The sequence below is a fragment of the Gopherus evgoodei genome, chromosome 1 (genome assembly GCF_007399415.2).
Source record: "Gopherus evgoodei ecotype Sinaloan lineage chromosome 1, rGopEvg1_v1.p, whole genome shotgun sequence".
NCBI lineage: Eukaryota > Metazoa > Chordata > Testudines > Testudinidae > Gopherus > Gopherus evgoodei.
In genome coordinates, this window is record NC_044322.1 from 75,221,867 (window position 1) to 75,247,591 (window position 25,725).

Here is a 25,725-nt window from a genome sequence, read left to right on the forward strand (position 1 = left end):
AAAAAAAAGACCTTTATTATTTAAAACAGAATACACATTGTCAAATGTTTTAAATGTAGTATATTAGCATAATGATAATCTACTAAATCATACTGTAAGATTTGCAGGCCTAATTCTGCACACACTCTTACAAGGAACATTTCTTACATCAGTGGTCCCAATGACATATAATAAGTGAAGTAACTCATGCGTATTTGCAGAACCAGATCTCAAGTAAATAAAAACAATGAACCTATGCACTGGCGTTCAAATTTTTGATTTTATTTGTATTTCCTCTAAAAATAAATAGTATTTTATTGATAGAGAATTATTATCAAGCTATATCACAGAGGACTATCAGGTCTACAGCCATAGTTCAGCCAAAGATTGAGTCACACTTTCAATTTATGGAGGGATAGCTTGGTGGTTTGACCATTAACCTGCTAAACCCAGGGTTGTGAGTTCAATCCTTGAGGGGGCTATTTAGGGATCTGGGACCAAAAATCTGTCTGGGGATTGGTCCTGCTTTGAGCAGGGAGTTGGACTAGATGACCTCCTGAGGTTCCTTCCAACCCTGGTAATCTATGAATTTAAATTCACATTGGGAGGGCAGGGAGAAACTTGATCATTTAAATTAACTTCAAGATAAAGTGTGTCCCAACAAGGAATCTACAACTAAGCTACAGTTATTTATATAATTTTTAAAAACCCCAAATCTGTTTAATCATACCCAATCCAAGAGGGAATACAATCAAAGGTAATAATTTTCTTTAAAATGTGGAATTTTTAAACCATTACCACTTCATTTGCTGCAGAATATTTTAGAAACAAAATTAAAATGTGTTAATGTGCTAGGACTAGAGAGGGGCTAATGCACATGTCCAATGCTTACTAGGGCCTGGACACCATAAACAGCCACTGCAGACCAATATGCCTTAGTGGAGTTCCATTGACTGGGCATGCATGAATAACTCATCCAGAGCAGTTGCAACCATACATTTAATAACCCTTCTTTTTTAAATAATCTGTATATGTGCACAACATGTAATCACTCCATCACTTTAACAAAGCTATGCTTTCAAGGTGGCTCTCTTGTCCCTCCTTAAAGGAAAAAAAGGTGGGACGGGGAAGTTCTACGAACAGGAAAATACACAAATGTAAAAATACATTTTGCGAAGCAGAAAAGCAAAGAAGGCACATTGTCCTGGATAAAAGACAGAGTAGTGTCACTTTGAATTTCTTTACTTCTCTAACACGGTCATATTCTTTAATAATAATTTATAGTTTTTCTTTGTTCAACCTCCTATACATTCATATGACCAAAACCAACTGATTTCACAATATAAACATTCACTTTTAATAAAGAATCAGAATTAATGCTGGATTAGATGTCTCTTAAAACTGGTAAACATATACAGAGCCTTTCACAAACGGATTACTGATTAAAATTAGCCTCCTGTCAGTAGAAACTGAGCATTAACACTCAGATATCTACCTAAGTATGGACTGCAGAATTTGATCCCAAAGTCATTTCCAGAGCTTACGTCAGGGCCAGAAGGCATGCTATAGTATAGAATATTCGCATGTTTCCCAGTTTCCATCACGTACCCCAGAATCCAAGCCTATATTTGAAAAGGGAAAGAAATCTATAGCTATCACGGTTGTGAAGAACTGATATGTGAGTCTGCAGAGAGCCTGAAACAATAGTTCTGAGAAGTTTGACCTACAGTATATAACTCATTAAGTGGTTAAATAAGATGCTGAGTATTGATACAATGCCCACCATCCCGTAGTCCCCTTGTCCGCTGCTTCTGGCTAACTTCACCATGAAGCTGCATTAGTATCTGCCCTCAGAAGTCTCTGGGCCCAGGTTTTGCTGGCTCTCTAAACAGATGGCTCCTCACACGAGACAGAGTGGGCTGCAGCAGTAGGGGGTGGATTTCCAGCAGAAGAGACATAGAGTGGTGATGGTACCCTGAAAGCCCCAGCACCAGGATGATGTCTTTCACTGCAGCCTGACACAGCATTCCTAGAGGTAGGCAGGTCTATGGAGTCTAAATCACATAAGAAATAAAATGTAGAAAAAAATATGCAAATAACAGGGGAAAAAATAATACTTTGAAATTGACAAAAAATGATTTCAAAAATATCAAAATTTGACAAACTCTTAAGAATCCTGTGCTATGTGATTAGCCTTGTTAGGTCCCTATGCAGCAGCTAACAGGTTATATTATCTTTTCGTGTCACAATATTATTAAGGTGGTCCTGCATTTAGCAGGGACTTTTCCAACTCTTTCCACTTGAAAACAGACAGAACAAAGAGGGCATGAGCAGGAGAATCTGTAGCAATTTGTCCAAAAGTTCCAGAATTATTGGTTTGGGCAGGTTTTAACAATTAAAGGGTTCTCAGAAATAATCAGTTTTATCAATCAGTGAGATTTCTTCTAATAGATGCAAGTGTGTGTGTGTGTGTGTGTGTGTGTGTGTGTGTGTGTGTGTGTGTGTGTGTGTGTGTGTGTGTGTGTGTGTGTAAGGAATAACAGATACTGGAGAGGATACTGAGAAAGGTGTGAGGACACTTAGGAAAAAGAAGAAAAGGATTTATTTACTTTTAAAGAATAAGGAAGAAATAATTTTATGTTGTTCACAGTAAACGGACGTGGAATACAACCAGGCTGCTACTTTGTACAAGTTTCATTTTAGTACAAAACAAATTGTTTAAAACAAATTGACCATCATTAAACTGGGTGGGAAAGTAACTAGAGGGGCTAGTCCCACAAATCCCCTTTATGTTGCTCTCTGGCTGCAGCTTTTCCATTATCAGCATTTAGTTATTATTTTTTCCTAAACAGGCACTGCTTAATGGGCTTCCCAAACCCAATACATTAGCCAGTCCTGATTAACTCAAGACTGGTCAATGTGCTAAGGGTTAAGGCAAAAAGAAATCTGTCTAATTTGAAGCAGCAATACAAGTGTCTAAAATGAATCTAATGATTTTGCCAGAACATGGTTGCACTTCAAACACTTCTGAAGTTATGAGGACACAGAGTAAAGTCTGAGGGAGCCTCAAATTAAACTTGTCTCTTTTACTCTAGTTTGTTTTGTAGAGGAAGGAGGAAGATGCGTCACTTAAAAATGTGCAAGAATGTAAGAGAAGGAAAAACCTATCAGAAAAACAAATGCTCGAAACTACTTAATTTCAGAGAGCAGAAGATGTTTACAGTATGATCATATTTAAAGACGAAGAAATGCACACACATACCCACACACAAAATCAATAGCCTGATCAAAAGATTTGAGGATCTGAAGAAATATCATATTAGACTACCATGCTACCAACACTCACAAACAAAAAACAGATGAAACATTTGCCACATTGTAACAAGCCCTCAAAACCTCACTCCAACCTCTAAGAGAGATGCAGATATCTTGTGGATGGTGTATGTAGCGAGATAATTATAAAACAGCTTATAAGTCCATGGATATATATGCAGGGGAGCAGAAACTGCACCACCACAACAAATAAAAACTATAATGATTATACTGCAAGCTCTGTTAAAAGGAATCACATCATGTAACCATAGGAACCAAACTGAATAGAAGTGTGTAGGAGCTAAGCACTGCATGAGATGTTAGCATTTAGTGACAGAGGATGAAATGAGGAGCGTGCTATTGGGAATGGGACACAGATGCATCTGTGTTAAGTGAATAAATACAATTAAGTCACAAAAAACTCCAAAAGAGGCAGTGGAGCAGATTCAAATACTATTCCAGAAGACAATGTTATCCAAGAGGTTATATAAGCCACATTGGAAAAAAGGTACTTTTTAAACAATTTCTACACAAAGATAAAACCAGGTACCAATGTGCCTGTTGCAATCTAAAAAGTCCATGATTAAGGCAGAATTTCTGTATCTGAATTTGGAAGATATGAATGAAGTTATATCAGCTGACTCTAACCCTCACCCACCTAATCAAAAACTGTATAAGAACTAGGATTAACTATCATGCTGTCTCCCCTGTGTCCTGCCTTGTGTTTGGGCTTTAGAATCTATCAACCTCATGGAGAATCAGCAGTGGGGGGAGAAGGGGGAAGGAACTCTGTGGAAGCACATCACCATTTCTGATACAAACCCCACATTCTTATCCTTGATTTCTGTCCATCCAGGTACTCAGTCTGTTGGCTAAGAAAAATGCTATGAACTCTTTGCCTGGACAGCCAGGATGAAAGATGTAAATTAAGGGGTGGCAGGAGTTGGGGCTTCTCAGGACAGCTCATGACAGGATCATAGCCTTACTTTTTCATTCAACAGCATTTCTTTACATAGCCAAGGGCTTGAACACTCAGGTCTATCATATGAACTCCAGAATTTAGAGGCAGGGAAAAATATTTGGAAGTGAATTCAGACTCATATTCCTACCAACATTACAGGAATTTTATATAGCAGATCTTGTGTTAGGAACTTTTGCCAGGGCTAAAACTGCATAAATCTGGACCTAGTGAAATTTGCAATGATCATTAATGAAAATGTCACATATATGGATGTCAAAATGCATAAAGTATTACACATACAAGTTTGATATGTCAGTTTGGAGAGGGGGAACTAGTTGAGATTAAGTCACAGACTAACATGAAATACCAGATTGCCAGTGGCAAATTCTGGGATCAGACTTGTTCACATGGAATGAGAGTGAATGTTTACTCATAGTAAATTATAACTCAAGATATTTTGAAGTAGCTTAATTCCTGAATACAAAATGAAATATAGATCAGTCACACCAAATCCACTCTATCATGGCATTCCACAGAGAGTAAAAGTTTTTTTAAAGGGTAAAACCATCCAGAAAAATCCAAAAACTGTTAATTTAAGCAAATGATAAAGATGGTTTAATGTCTATTGGAAAAACAAGAGTTGTGGAAGATTGTCCATAACTTAGAATCTTACAGGAACAAATACTCAACTGCTGATCTTGTGATTACTTATATCCAAACTACTTTGTTCAAAACTGTTAAAACTAAATATACCTAAGACTCCACTACAAATAACTAACTGTACCTAATAGATCTGTCAATGCTGTAGAAATATTGCAAACAATCTGGGGCAGGCAGGGTACCACACTTTGCTCACAAGATGAACTGCACCATATATGTGGCAACTGAAAGATAACATGAATATATATATTAATTCGTTCTTTGTCATAAGGCCACCGTAAAGTCTCAAAGGGAGGAGCTATAAAGCAGGGGAAAAGTGGGGGTTAGCATCCAGGATACTAAAGGAACAGGATCCTTCCCCCATAAGAAAGAAGAAAGTAAATAAACAAAAAGTTGTACTGCAACAGATTTTAATGACAAGGGTATATTCAAAATTTAGGCAGCAGATTGAATCCAGCTACTGGAAGGAACTTTGTATATTGCAAAAGATACATCAAGAATCAGAACATGTTTACTTACAGAAGAAAACATACCACAGAAGTGACACAACGGTGGTAAGCAGTGGGAATATCAAGTGATGGCAGGGCTTGAAAACTGTATATAATGCTTATGTACTCAAAGCAAAACCTACTAGCCACTGGGAAAAATATCTGTGCTATTGCATCCTGGTAATTGTAGTTTCATAAAATGGAATCACTATTACTTTTCACCAGTAACATAAAGAAAAAGGATCACTCTCTATCTGCATCTCTGTTACTCCTCCTTCTGTAGAGTCTCCTGGTTTCTAGGAAGGTCTGGGGAGGGGATCTCTACACCCTACTCTACCCTCATCTGCCCAGCTTTCGTGTAAGCTATAATGGTAATTTTATTTCCACTCCTCTTTCTCTCCCTCAACCTTACATTTTTGAGACCTCTTTCCCAGTGAATAACCCTCCATTGGCATCCTCTACAGCTGCCCATAACACAGTCTCAGTCTCTCACACCCACACACAGAGGGCAGTACTCTTTTAGGTACACTTTTAACAGAGCAAATGTACAACTGAAAAGCAGCATTGGGAGGGCCAGAACAATAAATATCATTTATCTTAAAGGATGATGAACATGTTACAGTGATAACCCCAGTGACTGCCCTGGTGGCTCAAGTGGGTACCCTTGCAGAAGCTCCATAACTCAGCAGAGCCTCAAATACTGAAGAATGTATAATGCAGTGCAGCTAGTATATGGTCTCCCACTAACAGAAGTTGTCCAAAGACTTTCAGTATCAGTTGTTCTGAAGCTAAAATAAATAATAATGACAAATATATGTTGGTGCACAAATGGAGACGAATAGGTAGGGTGTCACAAATGGATTATCAATGTGATATTATAGTGATCACTATTAAAAAGTCAACATTTACTACACAGTGGTTGGCATAATGGATTTTCTTCTCCACCAGTCTGCTTCTTTTACTGAACCCCTACATATAATCAATATTTCTTTCTCTCCTTTGTTCCTCTTGCAGAAGTTATGTGTTTAAATTGGGGAATTTTTATCTACCTCAGATCCTTTTACAGAACTACATGAGTGGGTGTTTTTTTGTTTGTTTGCTATCTTCCCTTTCTTTCGACTGCTCCTCCCCCTCATTCCATTCTCATTTCATTTTTTGTCTCAGGCATACATCAGACAATATATGGCTCAGAAAGGCAGATCTCTCATTATTTCCAAATCGGGGAGGAGGAGGTGGTATCTTTTCATACCCAAAGGTAACTAACCCATAAAAGCAGAAAGTAGAAAGTAAACTCAAACAGGTTGTCAAACCTAGAAGGACTTGAACACATGAAAGCTAGGACCACCATTTTTGACTCTCAGACTCAAAAGAGTCCAAACTCTGACAAAACATATCTACCCACACATGGTTTTATAACCAATTATGAGTGGTTTGCATCAATTAATTTTGCATCATAATATACTTCTGAGATAAATATTATCTCTGTTTTGCAGTAAAGGAAATTGAGTCAGAAAAATATACTGATTTGCCCAAGGTCTGGGATGAAGTCTGGGAACAACCAGGCCTTTGACTTCTCAGTCCTCTACAACATATGCCTCTGTCTCTTTAAAAACAGTTTCCAGTTGGTCTGCCTTCTGAGAGAGTTTATATATTGCATGGGATGACATTAGCAAAAAACAATAATATATTGCATTGTGGATAAGGGATTCATTATAATTCTGGTAGTATTCTATCAGGTCTTAGCAAATTCATGCAGGAAATGCTATTGCAGATGTAAGTCAAAAGGACAACTTGTATGATGACTGGTTCTCCTTGAAAAAGTAGCTCTAAGTTCATTTTGTGTTCAATAAGCTTGTTGCCTGAAACATTAGATATGATGTGATGATTACGTGTTTGACCCCTCCAGGCTGCTTATTGAGATATAAAATGATCTTTGTGTGTTATACATTCATGTACTTGTTCTTTTACAAGGTCCAAAAACAACTAGAAACTGAATTTTTGTGTATCAATTTGCTCTCATGGGATCCTCCTTCCTGGGCCTTTAAGGGTTATTTCCCCCAGGAATGCAACCCATTAGAGGCATTTTATTATCTAATATAAATGACTTAAATAGCTCCAGCTGTATTTTATTAATCTTAAACTCTAATTTTTCTTGCAGACATTTCAGTCACCTAGAGTTCCCAACTCCACTGATGTTTGCTTATTCCTCAGAGATTTCATTTGTGTGCCTAGAATCAGAGCTCCACCCACTTCCCCTGCCCTATGACAAGGTTCCAGTATGGCCGGCCAATGTTTTCCATGCTGATTCACTTACACATATAGTGCCGATATTCCTTGAACATTTAAATTCTTGGGCAAAAACTGGAAAATTACATTTGATAGAAAAAGTATAAACTCATATGTAAGCCTTTAGTCACAGTTCTTCCTCTTGCATTAGAGAATCGATCCCCAAATAAATTTAATGAAAACATGAACTATCTTTATGAAACATATAAACTTGGATCCTTACTGAACAGAATATGTAACACAGTTAGTAGATCATGTATAAATGAGGAAAAAAATGCATTTGCACTTCATTGATTACGTCATTCAAAGATAGTACTCTAACTCCATGGCTTCTTAGCGTTCAGGAACCTGATCTCTTTGCTTTGAAATAGAATTGCAGTAAAGAGATGTGAACAAGCAGAATATCCACAAGCTTCAAACCAAATCCTGCTACCCTAACTCAGTTGAGTAGTAACTTACTCAACAAATATTCCTATTGGCAGAAGGTGGCAGAACCAGTTCCATAACGAGAAAAACACAAAATATGAAGATATCCAAATTTGTAGTGTTTTTAAGATCACTCTGTTACTCCAGATTTAGCAGATCAGTCTTATTCTTCACTGTAGTGTTAATTAAGATAAATCCTACATGCTTGAAGGAGAAAACGACCATCCACTGCTAATCTGGCAAAAAATTCTTTTCATTAATGATTACATATAAAAGTAGGCTGGGTGGACATCCACCATAGATACCAAGTAGAAAACTTTGTTGAAAGCTCTCACATTCAGAACAAGAGGGCTGCAAACAAACAAGGGATCTATTGATTTCCTCATTGTTGTTCTACTGAATACCTTTGCATGAAATCTAAACTACAGGAGAATCTCATTAATTCATACAAATGACCGAGACTCCCACTGTGAACCAATGCATAAAATAAAACAATAAATAACAAAAATAATAATGAAATGATAAAACAATAAAAATAAACATCACAGTATATATCCAGTAACAACTGTTTCATTTCAATTACAAATAATACTTTATCATAGTATGTGGAGTTGATGGAAATCACTATACTTAAGGTTGCTTAGAACTTCCCAGTACAAACACCCATTTCAATTGCTTATAACTTTGATCTGAAATTTTAATTGCTTCTTCTCTATCTTCCTTTTTTTTTTCTTTTTTTTTTTTTTTAGTTTCAGCAAAAACAGTTCAGCCATTTCCAAGAACAACCTTCAGGAAAAATGGGTTCTTAAGCCAATGTAAAAAAAAAAAAAGTTTTTGTGAAGATCTCTAGCACACCTCTATGCTTTGAAGCATAAACTGTAAATTTGGTAGAGGGATAATTCTGAGGTCAGAGAAGTGCCTTTTACAGTTCACATGAATATCCATCCTGATTTGGCAAACTTGAGCCACTGAAAGACACTATTTACAGATGCTCAGTGGATTGAAATTTCATCCACTTCGTCATATTGCCTTTCAGGATGAATGTGACAAATCTAGGCTATTTGGCTGAGCTGTAGCCATTAGATCACACTCCCCTCCATGGACAGGAATAGAACCTGGAAATCCTGATTCCACATTCTACCGCTGTATGGCAAATAGTTGTGCAAAGAACTAGTAAAATGTATCATGTCCATCTCTATTGGCTGGTCCACACACATTGTACCAGCCTACTGATGCTACTAGCTTCTCCTTTAGCTGAAGTGATAATGGTCTATGCTGTGGATCTAATGTTCCTCATTTCCAACCTTGGAGGATGACCCATATGGTGGAACTATATGGTTCCACATAACGTAATTTGTTTGTTTGTTTTTTATTTTACTGAGAGCTTAGGAAATTACATACAAAAAATAAATAAATTAAAAGAATATAAAGGTCTTGTCTACACCAGCAGTTCTCGAACTATGGGGTGGGCCTCCCAAGGGAGGCAAGAGGTGTGTGCCTTTTTGCTGTTATTTCTTTAACAGTTCCAGCTGTCAGCCCCAGAGGGCGGAGACTAGAACAGAAAGGCTAGTGTGGAGGTGGGGCGGATTGGATAAAGGAGGCAGTCAGAGCCCCACCGCCCCGGGGCTGACAGCTGCAGCCCCACTGCCCCAAACTCTGGCTCTTCTTCCCTCTCCCCACCACCAATACCTCACTGGGAGGCAGTCTTAGCTCAGACTCTCCTTTCTCCTCCCTAGTCCCTCACCGGTAGAGGGCAGTGGGGCTCCAGCTGTCAGACGCAGAGTGGAAGCAGCAATGCACAAGGAACGGTAGCAATGGGGCACTAAATCAGCTGTGAAAAGAGATACTGACAAATATCACTTTTCATATTACCACCCTTATTTCTGAAGCACCCTTCAGAGATAGGCAGAGGTATATGTACTGGTGGGGGGCACAGAATGGTGGTGCGATCAAATAAGTTTGAGAACCACGGGTCTACATGAACAATTTCTTTGCAGCAAGGTGGGATGTGGATCTATCCTGCACTAACCTTCTGCAAACTAACTGTCCACGTGGACCCTGCTGATGCACATTAGCAGTTTATTAGTACGCTTTGATCTAGTCCTTACTGAAACAGGACTAGATCAAACTGCATTAACAAACTATTAATGCATGTCAGCAGAGACCAAGTGGACAGTTGGTGGCAGGCTAGTGCAGGGCAAAGTCACACCCCTGCTTGCTGCAAACTAACTGTTCAAATACAAAAGCTCGAAGGTTCCAAAATAAAGCTCTCAGAAATCAGGAATTGCCAGAATTAAGGTTGCCCTTGCAATCTTACGTCAGTTCCCAATCTCCTGTGCATTATGATACAGTCTATAATATATGGTTTTAAGGGAAACCATCCTCTTTCAGTACACAAAATGAAAAATGAATGAGGCAGTGTTGCAAAAAGAGAAAGAATGTTCTCTTGTGTTTATGGCCTTGGACTGGGACCCTGAAGAGCAAGAGGGATGAATCAGAATTTCACAGTCAACCCTAACTGTGGCATTGCCTAACTTTAGTGTGTTTGACTTTGCAAGCTTTATGTTCTTTTAACAGAGCATTTCATATGCAATATAGAATGGTATATTTTGTAAAAACTACTGGGCTGCCCAGAGGATTCAGGGGGCCTGGGGCAAAGCAATTTCGGGGTCCCTTCCATAAAAAAAACTCCCAATACTATAGAATACTATATTCTCGTGGGGGCCTGGGGCAAATTGCCCCTTCCCCCCCCCCCCACCCATCCCCGGCAGCCCTGAAAAACTATGTTGTACTAAGATAAGAACTTCCTACATGACTGTGTGTAATTAAAGGTCAGATTGTAGATCCCTTACTCACACTGCTAAGCATTGACTTCTTTCAGTAATCCCTTTGACTTCAATGGGACTGTCTGCATGAATAAGTGCTCAGTAGGATGAGTATAGGCCTCATAATCTGGCCCTTAAATCTTTGCTGAGAACTGGGCCAGGACCATTTTGCATTTAAATTTTAGTCGGGATTTATGAAATGTGTGGATTAGCAAAATTTTACTGTATCCACATCTAGTCTGACAAAATTATGGTCTCAGTGAGACTTACAAACTGATGAACAATGAAAGCATTGCTTTTCAACTAATTGTCAAAACTCCTCATTGTGATAAAGTAGAACAAGCTAGCCATTCAACAGGACAATAAAATGACAAAAGCAAGATAATCTTTTCAGATCAGGACAGGTGGCCTGTATTAAAACCATAATTAAAATGTAAAAAGCTATGAAATAATATATTTACAGAGTTTAGTCTACTATATCTTCCTAGCCATATGTCAACAAGTGAACATGATAAAAGCTCTCACATTAATTATAGTGACTATTTCCTTAATGAAGTGCAAAAATGTTTGCAGAATCTGATTCGGTTTATTGAATTAGTTTACAGTTTATCACTCTAAAAATAGGCATTGTTGCTTAAGTTTACAATATATTATCTTATTTCCAACAGGTAAACAGCTCAATATACAGTAGTAATCAACTGAAAGCACTTTTCAGATTAAGACTCGTGAAATTACCAATAGCCTAATACTGGGTTAATAAGTACCTATTTTAGAAAGAAATTTGTCATTGTTACTTACTGTCTACCATCAGTATCTTCTTTATTTCTAAAAGCTGTACATGCCTAAACTGAGTAACTGGCAATACAGTACCCTTCATCCTTCCTTACTCCATTCCCATGTTGGCAATTCTCATACTCACACATTGTATTAGCTGGAAATTCTAGGTCCTGGTCCTGCACAAATTTACTCTCAAGTTTACCTTTTTGCACACAGTACTCCAATTCAACTCAACTGATCACTTGCATAAAGTTAAATCCTTTAATAAGCATTTGCAAGATCGGGTCTTTACGTTGTAAGAGACTGTGTCTTTTTATGTCCTCTATAACATGACTAGTGTGCTTTTGGGTGGGATAATAAATAAATAAATAAATAAATAAAATGATGACACTTTATTAGGTAGAACTGATAAAGTTTGTTTAGATGCCAAGAAAATATAATTTAAAGATGAAGAAATTAACATGAAATTATTCCATGATTGGTTTAACTGTCTTTGAACACCAAGCTGCTACTTTAAGAAAAACACTGCAACACCATAGCAAGAGCTATACTTTGTTAACTCCATACTTGGCCTCCATAGTCAGGAAGTAGAACTTCCAAAACCAGGGAAGAGTGGTGGAAATGATGTTACAGAGTTCAATAGGTTTTGAAAAGACAGTGGAAGTTGGAACACATTTTTACTGACTCAGGCCCAAGAAAGTAAGAAGTAGTAATAAGGGAGAGATCACCCTTATAGTGCCAGGTTATCATTCAAAGATGAGTAAAAGAGAAAAAAAGGAAAATAACGAAGTAAGACAGGAAGCAACTTAAATAGCAGAGTGTAGTGCAAGCCAATTATAATGTCTTTACACTGGAAACGAAGGATTTTGGCATCAGATGGGGCATAAGTAATAACTGGAGGAAAGTTCATCCCTCATAAAACAAATTTACTGAAGAATAAGACAAAAACTGTGATTAAGTTAATGTAATAAAATGAAGTGTGTAAAGTGCTTTGAAATTATGGGATGAAAGAAGCCGTGTAACTGAAAAGTAGTATTTTTCTCTCTCCATAAATATGCCATATATTTCTGATTTCTGAAAGCACTCTACATCTGCATTTTATGTCTATAAACAAGAGAAAAGTGCAGTCACTAAGAGAGGTAAGAGGAGCACTTGAAGTATCACTGCTTCAGTATCACACATTTCAAATTAAAGATGTTGCTCAGTGGGCCAAGTAGAAGACTCAATTAGGGAGCTTTACCAAATGCTTTCTGTGCCTACAATACTCTGCTGTTTAAAAGTATTGATTTAAAAAATGCTTAATTGACAATATGAAAAGTGACAGCAATTGCTTTTCAATTTTCTGGGGAAGTGGAATAATGGAGAGTTTATATTACACCGTATATTGTAGTTACAGACAATAAAAAACACACACAAAAAAGCCAGAAAGTTAGGACCCATCATAAATAAACACAACATGAGACATGATTACAAAAGAGGACAGGACTGAAGAATATGCAGGCATTCTGGAACAATTTGTATAGTTGCCATGCACCCCTAGTTTCAGCACCTATAAAAATCTGTAATCTGTACCCTGAACCCTGCCACCTAGGGCTGAAACGCTTCGGCTTTGGACGGTGAGGCTCAGGGCTTCAGCTTCAGACCCAGCCCCAGGTTCCAGCAAGTCTAATGCCAGCCCTGGTGACCCCATTAAACAAGGTTGTGACCCACTTTGGGGTCCCAACCCACAGTTTGAGAACTGCTAGTCTAGTGGAATACTTTGTGTGAAACACAGAGTTTCGAGTTGGTTGATTGCAAAATATGTCCACTAAGTCTGACTTTTAAAATTTAACTTTTTTTTTTAAATTCTGAAAACCAGTTGATTATTTTTTCATGCTACCATCTTCCTTATCTTCAGATCCGGTTCCTTCCCTCTTAATCATTCTATCTTCCATGGTCAGCTTTGTGACTCAATACCAGCTGATATTCAGCATCACATAATCAGTGGGAAGCAGAATACAGAGTGGTATGAAGACAGGAGAAAAGGGACCAGAAGCATGACTGGGGAGACAGGAGCAGGGAAAATGGTGATATTTTTCATTATTAAAAATCATAGAGGTTCATGAAGGTCACCTATTAAAGAATTTGATCTTTCCTGACCACTTCTCTCCTCTTGCATAGCAGCAAGAAATTTCTATTACTCTTGTCTTATGACCTAACATTGCAAGAGTTGTATGTTTCATCTATCTAGGTGCTTACACTCTGTGCCAAATATGATTTTAAAAATCAAAATAACAAATACTCTGCTTCATAGCTTCATTGATTTCAGTTGACGTCCAACATAAGTGAGGTGTCCAAAAGGACACCAAGCTTCAAAACTGAGCTAACAATTATAGAGTAGAGATGGGTGAGGTAAGATCTTTTATTGTACCGCCTTCTCTATTTCATATCCTGGGACCAACACAGCTACAACAACACTGCAAATAATTTGAGAGCAATCTGTTCTTGAGGAGGCATCTCTTCAAAGTCCTTTTCTCTTCTTATTCTCATCACCACAGTCAGGCCTGAATTCAGTTTCAATAAGTTGTTTATCCCAAGCACTGAAAAATGTGGAATACAGTGCTGTTTACATTTAAGAGAATGACTATTGTGATCTGGGAATAGTCCATGTACTAGTGCTAGCTTAAACCTGCCTCACCAGCTTCCCAGTCCCCCAGCTTTACCTCACCAGTTCCCACAGTTCCTTGTCCTGCTCCTTTTCTTAATATTTATACTGATACCTTGTTTGCTGAGAGTGTGCGCTGAGCACCATCAATGAACTCAGCACTGTGTAAAAGCACACAACAGAACACAATCCCTCCATCAGGAGGCTTATTATCAGAAAAAAAGGGAATAAACATCAATTAAACCCAAATACACCAGTCAGCTATGGGCTGGAGACACACTTTTTTTTTTCAATACTGTGGTTAGTGTTTAATTAATTTTAACAACTCAAGTGGGGGGTCAACATTGATAAGTCCTCCAATTAGTGTGTTTCAATGGAAGATTGTAAGGAGATAATAAGAGTTTACCACACAAAGAAAAGACACATTCTAGAAGTAGTGGAAGTGTGAAAAAGGCATATGGAAGACGACTCTAGAAGAAGGCTGGTTAGGCTACTATAAATGAGGTTCAGGCAGTATTAAACACATTAATTCATAGATGGGAAAAAAACTATTTGAAGGGAAACTTGATGAGAAAGTTCCCAGGTCAACTTTTTTAAATATAGAACATATGGGGTCCTTGTGATACCAGTATTGTATTAAATACAAAGTGGCATACAATTGAGAGGACTTTTAGATGTATATTTAATATAATATACATTTAACCCTGCTTGTGTCCCACCAATTTTTTTGTAAGTAAAAATAGACTGCCTATCTTTAGGTTTGTTTGTTTGTTTTATGGTAACATTTGTAGAGTTTTATATCAATAACAGAAGTTCTATATAGTGTGACAATAAAATGGTCAAACTATGGCACACAATCATTTCCACTACAACATGCCTCATACCACAGGGAAGAAGAAGGGCCAGGAAGAAGAAGTGGATTACACATGTGACCACTTTTGACAGCAGGTGGCTGCCCTTTCTGATCATTTCCTTCTCAGAATCATTTCTCTTTTCTAAAGGGTTCCAGCACCTCCTCTTTTCTTCTTGTTGTTGTTAGAATCCAAACTCTCTCTCACTCTGTTCTCATTATGAACCCATCCTTTCTTCACCTTCTCTCCTATTATTCTTTGGTAGAGAGGGCTATGGACAAAGACAGTCAACACACCCATGACATGATGCATTCAGCGTCATGGGAAACAAGGCCATTGGTAGGGCAGTAAGTATGGATGGCTCCCAGTGACAGAGTCACAGTAATGAAGAGGAAACAGAATGGGGAAAACAATGAGGAAATGGAGAAGAAAAGTACTATTAACTATTCAAAAAAGTTCACCATTGCTAATCTACTGCAAAGTTCATTATTACAGACAGCTACCCTCTTGTGAAGAATAAGAGTTGTCATTACCATGAACTGAAGGACATTTTTAGAAGCTAAATTACTTTATAGGTTGTACCTTCATATTAATATATCAGTCCAGATGCCACTGGACATTATCCACAAATTGGCATATTATGCTCAGGAAAGGACAACAGCTGCAAATGTATGGGTGTTTCAGATCAGAAATGAGGGTGGTCCAACAGAACTATGAGAGGGTGAAAGACTGATTTAGTTATTTTAAAGGTTTCACTAACCACACCACCCAGGAAGATTCACAGACAAATAAAACAAATCCAATAACCAGAAATGCATCAAAAATGTACCATATAAAAAGAATGATTTTGAAACAAACCCCATCAAGCTGTGTTAAGTAGTTCTATCATCCTCAATTTTTCATGAATAATTGTACCAATAATAATTGTCATCATTTCTAGGCTTTACTATTAGATGCCATGTATTTCTGAACAAGATGTGCACCAGTATCTTTAAACGCTTCCCAAGAACAGATGGTTAAAACTACTCAATCTCTCAGAATAGTGAATATAGAGGTCTTTCTGGGGGGAAAAGAATTCCAAATGCCAAATTCCCTGAAGTGCATTAGATACCTAAAAGCATTTGCAGGTGAGCAATGTACCTGTTTCTTGTTCCCATAATTGGTGGAAGAAAGGAGAAAAAAAGGAAGAGACATCCCCCATACACTTTATTTTAATAAATGGGTGTGGACAATGGTTTGGGGCATTACATTAAACAAAAATGATCATTTGAGATTAAAAATAAAACATTTACCCAAACATTTTACAAAATGCAAATGAAAATGTCCAGTGATCATATTGTATATTTTCTGTCTTCTGTAATGTTCATATTATCTAAGCATACCACAACATCACTGACTGAAAATAACAAGTCTTGGAGAAAAAAATAATAATGGAAGTGGAGGGAGGAAATGGAGGGAGTTCTGAAAACTATATTTAACAAAAAATCCTTAGCTAAGCTTATCATTGGAATGAAGCCATAAGTCCAACAAAGTTGGCATTGCCTCACACTATATAGTATAATGCAAGATGACAGAGGTAAACATCCATGATGCATCACAGCAACATACCTACTTATGAAATTTGAGGCAAAGCAAGTTCAGCTTACCATGTCTCCCTGTGTGTTAGCTCTATTAGCCCATAACTCTACTATAAGCCCTCAAGTGATTTTTTTTCAACATGCTATCCGTTAATAGACTGGCATGTAATTACATTAAATAACTATGCACTACCCTTGAACAGCCTGTTGCCTTGCTTAGATCTTTGCTTACTCTCTACTTTTAAAATTTAATAAATATTTATTGTGTCCCTAACTTATTTCAAATCTCTCTTGGCATCACACAAGCAGCTGGTTCCAAAGCGGACATGACTTTTGCCGGTCTTCATTGTCTTCTCAGATTTCTGCAAAAAGAGAGTGACCAATTTTCTCCTTATGCAAGGGAGTATCAAAATCAAAAATCAAAGAAGTATTTTTTCCCTAACAAATTGCAAGGATTGGGTCAGTGAAGAAAGAACAGGTTTCCAAACAACAGATGCATGACTCCTAGTTCTAGATCCCAATCTGGGATTGTGAATTGGAATGCCTTGACAAAGTGGGAATTTTCTGTAATACTTTTATGAATCTAATGTAAGCCTCAGTTTCCACTATATTTTGCATGGCTACCCAGTGGAGAAAAAGGACTAAGTTTGTGCTCAGGGCAGGCTAAGAGACATAGGTGTATGTGTAGCCTAGTTATCTGAGCCTGAAGGGGTCACTAAAAAAGACTGGCCGAGGCTGACCCCATATCAATGGAAAATCTGAGAAGACAATGAAAAACCCAATCACTGTCATTGTCAACCCAACCCAAGACATTGACACCTTGCAACCAGAGGGGGATGGATTTCCCCAACTCTCAGCAGGGAAGTTGAGCAAAGACCCCAGCACAAGAACAAAGGACTGGAAAGCTATGAGGTAGAGGATAAGCATTGGGTTCTGGAGGAAGCTGGGGGCTCTCTCTCACCTGGGAACTGACTAAGGAGGTGAGACTAGGAGACAGACAGAACCTGAAAATGGAGTTTTACTAAAGTCTGGCTGGGATTCTGGGTGAACCAGAATGGCCTTTGCTTTAACCTTCTTTTCTCTATGCTACCTTAAGGATTTCCTATGCTGTCTTCCACTTGACTAATAGACCCTACTATTTTGAAAGCTCTGCCTGACTGTCACTGCAAATATTGGGTGAGGTTCACTAATCCTTAAAGAGTGTACAGGTCTCTACCAGGAGTCTGTCTCAGTTGGACTTGCCAAACAGACTTCATAGTATGAGGCAGGAGTGCTCAAGACCAATGGGTTCAGTCTCAGAAGGCAGTGAGGCCAAGTGGCCTTCCCTGAAGAAAGAGTGAGACCCCGTAGGGTCTGGCACATAGAAGAGGGTCCTCCAAGAGACTGTTCCAAAGCCAGGGATGTAACACCAATCCTATGGATAAGTGACAACCGGCCATGACAACTCTGTCTTTCAGATCAGAACAGTCACACCTGCTCCCTTTGCAGTAACCATCAAGCAAAGCTGACACACCCAATAAGGTTTCCCCTCCAAATATCAACATTCAAATATCTTATCAGTCAAGTAGAAGCCAAAAGGGCTGGGTTCTTAAACTTTTTTGCAATATGAACTACATCTTAACAGAAAGATTGTCTCATAACCCAAGTCCCCTCCAAAATGAAATTGTGAAAAACCCCTGCCACTTCTATCCAGGACTGTCTTACATTCCTGTGGCAACAACACCAATTTTTTATATGGATAAATAATTTTAGCTAAAAATGCATTACCTTTTCTTCCTGTAATGTGACTGTGATTTGCTAAGTGGAAACAAGGGGGATTAACATCAGTGGGCCATAGACCACAGTTTGAGAACTGCTGCAATAGGGAAGAGAGCAGAAGACAAGGAAGCAAATTCCACCCAGACATTCAAAATAAAATTACATGTAGAGAATTTCAGTACAGAGAGCAGCAAATGGATAGATACAAGGCCTAACACTGGGTATATACATTATGAAAGGGAACTTAAGGAAGGTGGAGAATCAGCTAAAGGAAGAGACCCTAGCTATTCTGCACTCCAAGAGTGGCTTGATTTTGTTTTGTTTATTTTTAGAAACCTTTAAACATCCTAACCAAGAAATGTGTGAGAAAAAAATTCACAATATGAGTTTTCAGTGCATGTAAAATGGTGCGTTTTCATTATCAGCACTAACAACGTTAATTACAATTACTGTAATTCCCTCTGGGCAGAACTCTCCCTGGGGCCGCTCTGTCACTTGCAGTTGATTCAGAATATAGCAGTGCAACTGCTCACTCATTTGAGCTATTGTGATCATATTTTAAGCCCGCCATGCTTTATTTATGTTAGCTGTCTTTAAAGTGGTGGATTGACTTTCACTTGGTAGTGCTGGTTCTTATCTTGGCTGCCTCAGGTCTATATACAAGACCTGCCAATATTTGTCCTTATATTCCACCTACTGTTTAAGGATCTCACCATCTCACTCCATGTTTATGAAGCAACCTAGAGTGCTCCCATCCTCCCTAAAGATGTCCTATGAATCACCACTGTTCTCTCTATACTTATTGCCTTCCCTTCCAAACAATTTCCCATTTTTTTTATTACTCTGGACCCCTCATTTGATTTTATATGTTGGTATTTTAAGGAGCTGGTATTCTATATTTTATTATATTATATTTATGATTAATTTGTTATCCTGAATACTTTTGGAAGGCAGCAAGAGAGGAACTGGGAACTATATAAATAATTCTTATTATTACAGTTAATTCATAAATTGTTGCTTGAAATAATGAAGCCACAAAATCCAGAAATAGTGACACCAGGAACTGGGATTTGCTCTTATCTATCACCCAGAAAACCTTCAATAAAAACAAATAAAAAATGATCATGTTGCCTGATTTTTTATTTCTCTTACAGCCCTCCTCTCTATTGTTCCCTCTGTGTATTTTTCTCCAACTTCTTTCACACCACCTAATTTGAACAAATATTTCTCCTCTGATTGCTTTTCCTTGATGTTCTTCTTTCTCTCTCACTCCATCCCTGACAAATTTCTCTCTCTCTCTATCCCTTCTGATCATTCCCTCTCCAAAATCATTTTCTTTCCCTGAAGGGTACTACCGCCTTCTCTTTTCTTCCTCATGCTAGAATTTCCTCCCACACTGTTCTCTCTGTGAATCCACCATACTTCCTCTTCACCAGTTTTCCTCTCTCTTACTATTCCTTCCCCTTCTCTAAACCTAATTCTCCATTTCTCCCTAGCCCTGCCCCACAAGAGTACTTTCTCTTATCCCACAAGATGTTGTCAGTCCTGCCTACCCAACATACGCCTGCCTTGCTCATTACATCCTTGCTACCAATGGCTACTAATCTTGCCCTCACCCTTTCTTGTCTTCTCTCCTAATGTCCTCCTATCATCTGTCTCCCTTCTCTCTCTCCTCCCTCTCTCCTAATCTTTATCCTTGCAAAGATCCCTTATTCTCCTCAAGGCTGCGAAGATCCCTTATTCTCCACAGCCTTCTCCTCTTAGATCTGTCTATAGCAATGTGTCTCTTGCTGAAGAAAAAGTCAGTGCTAAAGATGAAGATGAGGAAGTAAGTGGGTACCTGGGGAAGGAGTGGGGGGATTCAGATCAGCCTTGCAGAGGATAAAGGGGATCCTGCCAGCCTGAAAAGTAAGGAGATGGAATGAGGCTGAGGGCCAAGGGTTCTATAGCAACTCTTCCATAAGGATCTTCCATCTACATGGATTTGGTCTTCTATGTACAGTAGTAGGCCTCTCCTGTTTATTTCAATGGGACTATCCTAGTAACATCCTACCTCCATAAGGAGCAGAATCTGACCCACAGTGTTTATTTTTTCACCTTAGAAAAGATGATGGCAGTTTAATTAAGTGACAAAGCGTTGCCTAAGTGGCCATTACTATAATCAAAAGGAAGGCAGACATTCTTCCCATTGAAACATAACATGGGCATGATTTGAGTGTGAGAAATCATAAGGGATGTTTCGGCAACAAGTAGTTACTCAAACTAATAAACTCAGTTCTCTGGAGCAGGCACATTACTGATGATATCAACTGCTGTACAAATGGTCAGATAAAGAGGCGAAAAAGAGCAGTCACAAGGATCACTGATCTGTTCAAAACACAAGGACTGAGGGAATCATTGTTTGCCAAGTGGAGGATAAAAACAATAAGGTAAGAAATACTAAGCTTCAAAGGACAATTTTTTTAATAAGAAAAAAGAGAAAATACTATAAAGGGCTACTGTCTACTCAAGAGTTTGTATTGTAAAAAGTTGTGCTGCTAACATTTCTAGTAGACAATGCATTGACATGACAATAAGATACTCCATATTGCAGCATAAGTTATGTGATATTATGGTGCTGGTTTTGTATATTTTTCCTTTTTTATTGTTTGCGATTATTAAACAAATGGACGTAAATCAACCAGCCATAAGATTTCAAGTGTTAATGCATTACTAACAGTCCTACCTGTTGGCGGGATGATTCCAGGAGACATTAGACCTGGGACAGAGTGTGGCATGATATGAGAATTCTCTGGGGAGGTGACACTTTGAGTCCTCTTAGGAGGCCTTCCAGGTCTAGAACTGAAACAAACAAACAAATTTTTTTTTACAATTAAGCTGTTGTCTTACACATCATTTCAAAGTTGTTTCAAGTGGTAACATGGACTGTAAATAAATTTGTTTCAAGGACGGTTGCTTTTGCAGTTAGATGTAATAGACTTCCATCACTAATTAGATTACATGCTGAATTCATTTTCCTCATTGAAGATCAGCTGCTCTTGATGCATAATTCATAGCCTGCACCTCGTTACCTGCTTCTTCATATTAATATCTATACACAGTTTGAATTGCCTCGTTTGCATATGCTAAAGTTCTGCATGCAGCCTTCAGCACAAAAATTATGCACTAACTTGTAATAATTATTACAGTCAGCTTGCTATTGATTTATGAGACTTTTAAAAACCAAATATGTGTAGTACTTGTAATGAATGATATTTTAAGGTTCTTCAGGAAATTAAAAGGCAATGGCTGCCTAAGGAAATGTTCTGCTTGTTTGATTTAATACTACAGTTAGCTGGGAGGTGGAATGAAAGAGTGATTCAGACCTATAGCACATTTTTCGATGATATGTTTTATTACTTTGCACTGCTAGCCTGATATCTAGATGATAAATGACAATACATATCTAATGTGTGAAAAGGTCTTGCAATTTCTTTATTTTTTGTCATTTAAAAGATAAGTCAAGTTATCATTTAACCCTTATTCTATTTAAAGTGAAAATCACACTAAGTCACCTTACTTTAAATGTACTACATCAGAAAGGGCTCAGAATTATTTGTAGGACACTGTTGAGCAACTATCATCATAGCAGCATTCATATGCCCAGTGTGAATAAATAAAGGGCTTCAGGTTTACGCATTCCTTGTCCTTTGCTCACATAAACGACTTTCCACCTCCAGAGGTGTATAAGTAGCCTACAAATTAGACATGGACTACAATGAAATTATTTACTGCTTATCCACATATGAATAGATATGCAACATATGCTTCACCAAAGTGCACATATTCCCATGTACAGACCAAACCATTATGTTCTTGTACGTTCCTGTAGCTATCTACTTGGGGGTTATTTAGGGACGATTTACAGAAACAGGCAATCTATTTTTTTTTTTACATTGCAGTCTTATTATAGACTACTCCCAATATAAGGGTATCTCCATTTATTTCTGAATGGGAAGGAGAGAAAATGGTGAGCTGCTCAGCCTCTGCAGTCCTAGCATAGGCCAAAATCCCATTGTCTGTGCTGGGATTTTTATCTATGCTGGGACTGCAGCAAGAAGCACATAATAAAACACACACTTTTCCTGTGACCATCAGATCATCCCTGGGTTTGGAAACATCCATTTTTTTTTAACTTCTACAACCCATTTCTAATAAACTAATGACAATCAAAGTTCAGAATATTTCCTTGGAGTTTAACGACTCAGGGCCTTGGGCCATTAACCTTAACTGGTCATTAATTCCTAAGTTACTGTCCTGAATTGAGGTCATTATTAATATTATAAACCAGGGATTTTTTTTTAAAGATAAACCAAAATCCTTATTTCTTACTCTAACTGAAAAAAAATCCACATGAGAATCAGATTGTTTTACAGTGACATCACACTGAGACATCACATCAGCAAATCAACAATCCTCACTTTCTTTGGAACATACTATATGAGTGATAATAAAATAGACATACCATGAAAACACCTGAAACTGATAAAAATCACACACAAAAACCATCTGATTTCAATGGAGTGTGTCTAAAATATTCACCACAAAAAAAGCCCAGGGTGTTAGCAAACTTTAATGACTCAATTTAAATACCAGTGGCGACACTCTCCTCTCAACTCCCAGTGGTGAGCCTGGGTATTGCAGGAGTCTGACATCAACATACAAGCCATAGCCTATGTGTTGCTTTACCAGACCATTATAGAGCATACTATGTAGGGAGTGTTAACAGAGCTCTTCAGGCTCATTAAAATGTAAGGGATTACACCAGCAAACACTCGTTTTCAGGAGGTATCGCTTACTGACAAACGTAGCCTCAGTGAAGTCAGCAAGCTTGATTGTGCCATAGGCTGCGAGGCCTATACAAGTGACTCAGGGGAAGTAAGAGGCTTATAACTTGGTGTGAGCTACCCAGACCTTGGGGCTGGGCACACAGGGGAAACAGTGCTGTGCTCTTATGATTCCTTCCATATGCAGCACTTAAACTTGAACTGTGCCATACAATGCAGGTTGCCGCAAAGTAACAAACTAGCCCAACAGCGCAACGTTCTAGATAAGTGTTTGCAGGATGAAAGCCTAAGTTTCCAATTCAAAACCCAAAGAGTGATGTTATTTAAATGCCAGTTTGGTGGGCTAGTTCTCTTTTCTTCCTGATAACATTTTTTTAAATGTAGAAACAACCATCTTGCACTTTTTTATCTATTTAAGAAATAGTTGCTAATTATAAAAATTCAGGTAAATAAATTTCACACTTCTAAAATAATAAGTCTGGAAGACCTAATTTAGAGTCGCTGCAGACTGGCTAGTACCCAATTAAAATGTGTACACCACTGATTGGATAAAGCAAGCATACACTGATTTCCCCAAATGACTGATTATGTAATAACAATTGTTTAAGTTATTATTATATTACACACTTGTTTCACTAACAAATTTCTAAACTACAATAATTCTGTTTTATATTTGCCACCAAAGTAGTTAATCCTTTATATTATGTGAATATATAACATGCATATAATGGCAAAATCATGACTGTCTCTGTTTTTAAAGAAGCTATAGCAGTGGCCCTCAAACTTTTTTACTGGTGACCCCCTAGCAAGCCTCTGAGTGCAACCCCCCCCCATAAATTAAAAACACTTTTTTATATATTTAACACCATTATAAATGCTGGAGGCAAAGTGGGCTTTGGGGTGGAGGCTGACAGCTCGCAACCCACATGTAATAATCTCTTGACCCCCCTGAGAAGTCCCGACCCCCAGTTTGAGAACCCCTGAACTACAGGAATGCTTTTTGAGCAAAGAATGGAGAAAAAAATATTCTTGTGACTTTCATTCCTACAGTTCAGCAAAAGTAAAATGTCACAATAACTTTTTAAAAAAGTTTTTGTACCTAGCCAAAAATCTTCCACACTACTTTGTAGTCCATGATGAATTTTTTCTAGTTTTATTATAAAATCTTAAAAATAACTATGGCCAGACTCAAGAATGTAAGCTGCTCTCTCCTGCAAAGCTAACCAAGATTAACGGCTCTGAGGGCCAGATGTCTGTATACAGGGCCATATTTCCACTTACTAATTGGTATAACCGTCCCTGCCAGAGGGGCTCAGTCCACAAATAGATTGCCCTCCTTTAATCCATTCTTTCCCCCAAACTGAGCATAGCTCATGTTGCAGTGAAGCAGCCATGAAGCAGGTAGTTTTCAATTATGAAAAGGAGAAAAAGTACAGGGGAAGAAATCATACTTTGGTGGTGACAAATAATAAATGCCTGAGGAGAGTATGCACCCACTGTTCAGTCTGCCTCCTCTCAAACTGGAAAAGTAACAAGGTAAAAATAGAGAAGAATATTTTTTTTATTCTTTAAAACTTTCACATAGGACATTTCAGAACTTTCTGTCACATCCTTAGCTGGTTTATATCATTGTAGCACCATCAATTTCAGTGCAGTCTGGCCAGTCTTGGCCTGTGCAGCTGAGAATCTTGCCCTATGGGCTGAGAACAAGTATGGACTTTAAATGAATCATGTTTGGCAGAAATGCATCTCCAGAAAACTCCTTGTTCAGCCAGATTTTCATGCATAGGTGCACTACAGTCAAAGCAAAGAATCTGGTCCAAACTCAGGCCTCTTTTCAAGGTGACAACAGAAGAAATTATCTCCTTAAATTCATTTTGCATTCAATAAGCCCTTTCGTGCCACATTTATAGTAGACTTTTCAAGCCTTTAGAGCTCAACTGCTCTTTCTTTCTCTTCACAGTATCCAGTGTCACTTATTAACAGCAGCAGTAATGGATTAACCACTTTTGCTACTCTCATCCATGCTCTGGAATGCAGCAGTGTCATTTTAAGTGCTAACATTCTCAATGAGGAGACACCAGGTATGCAAAACAACAGGGGATCACAACTACACCCCAAGTGCTTCTTGTATTAGGCAGCGCAGCAATGGTTAAAAATCTGGCATCATAGAAAGATATCTTGCTGGGGGGGCAGAGGAGATGGGATAGGGCAAAGGAATGATACTGGCCTATGGAGTTTTTTACCTCAAGGCAACTGGTTGAATCCAGTATAGCTAATCAGTTATCAAAAGTTATTACTGTCTATTGACTAGCTGGTGTTCTATGTGAAATTAGTTTAGATGTCTCTGTCCAG

The 25,725-nt window shown here is 38.1% G+C and overlaps 1 protein-coding gene across 3 annotated transcripts in view; it reads right to left on the minus strand.

Annotated features, from left to right (window-relative positions):
• DACH1 (dachshund family transcription factor 1) overlaps window positions 1-25,725 on the minus strand; it is a 489,790-nt gene that overhangs the window by 271,826 nt on the left and 192,239 nt on the right. For all 3 annotated transcript variants that reach the window (XM_030566391.1, XM_030566381.1, XM_030566371.1), the window contains exon 2: window positions 21,270-21,385. In XM_030566391.1, coding sequence (XP_030422251.1) covers window positions 21,270-21,385 — 116 coding nt within the window. The remainder of the gene's footprint in view (window positions 1-21,269; window positions 21,386-25,725) is intronic.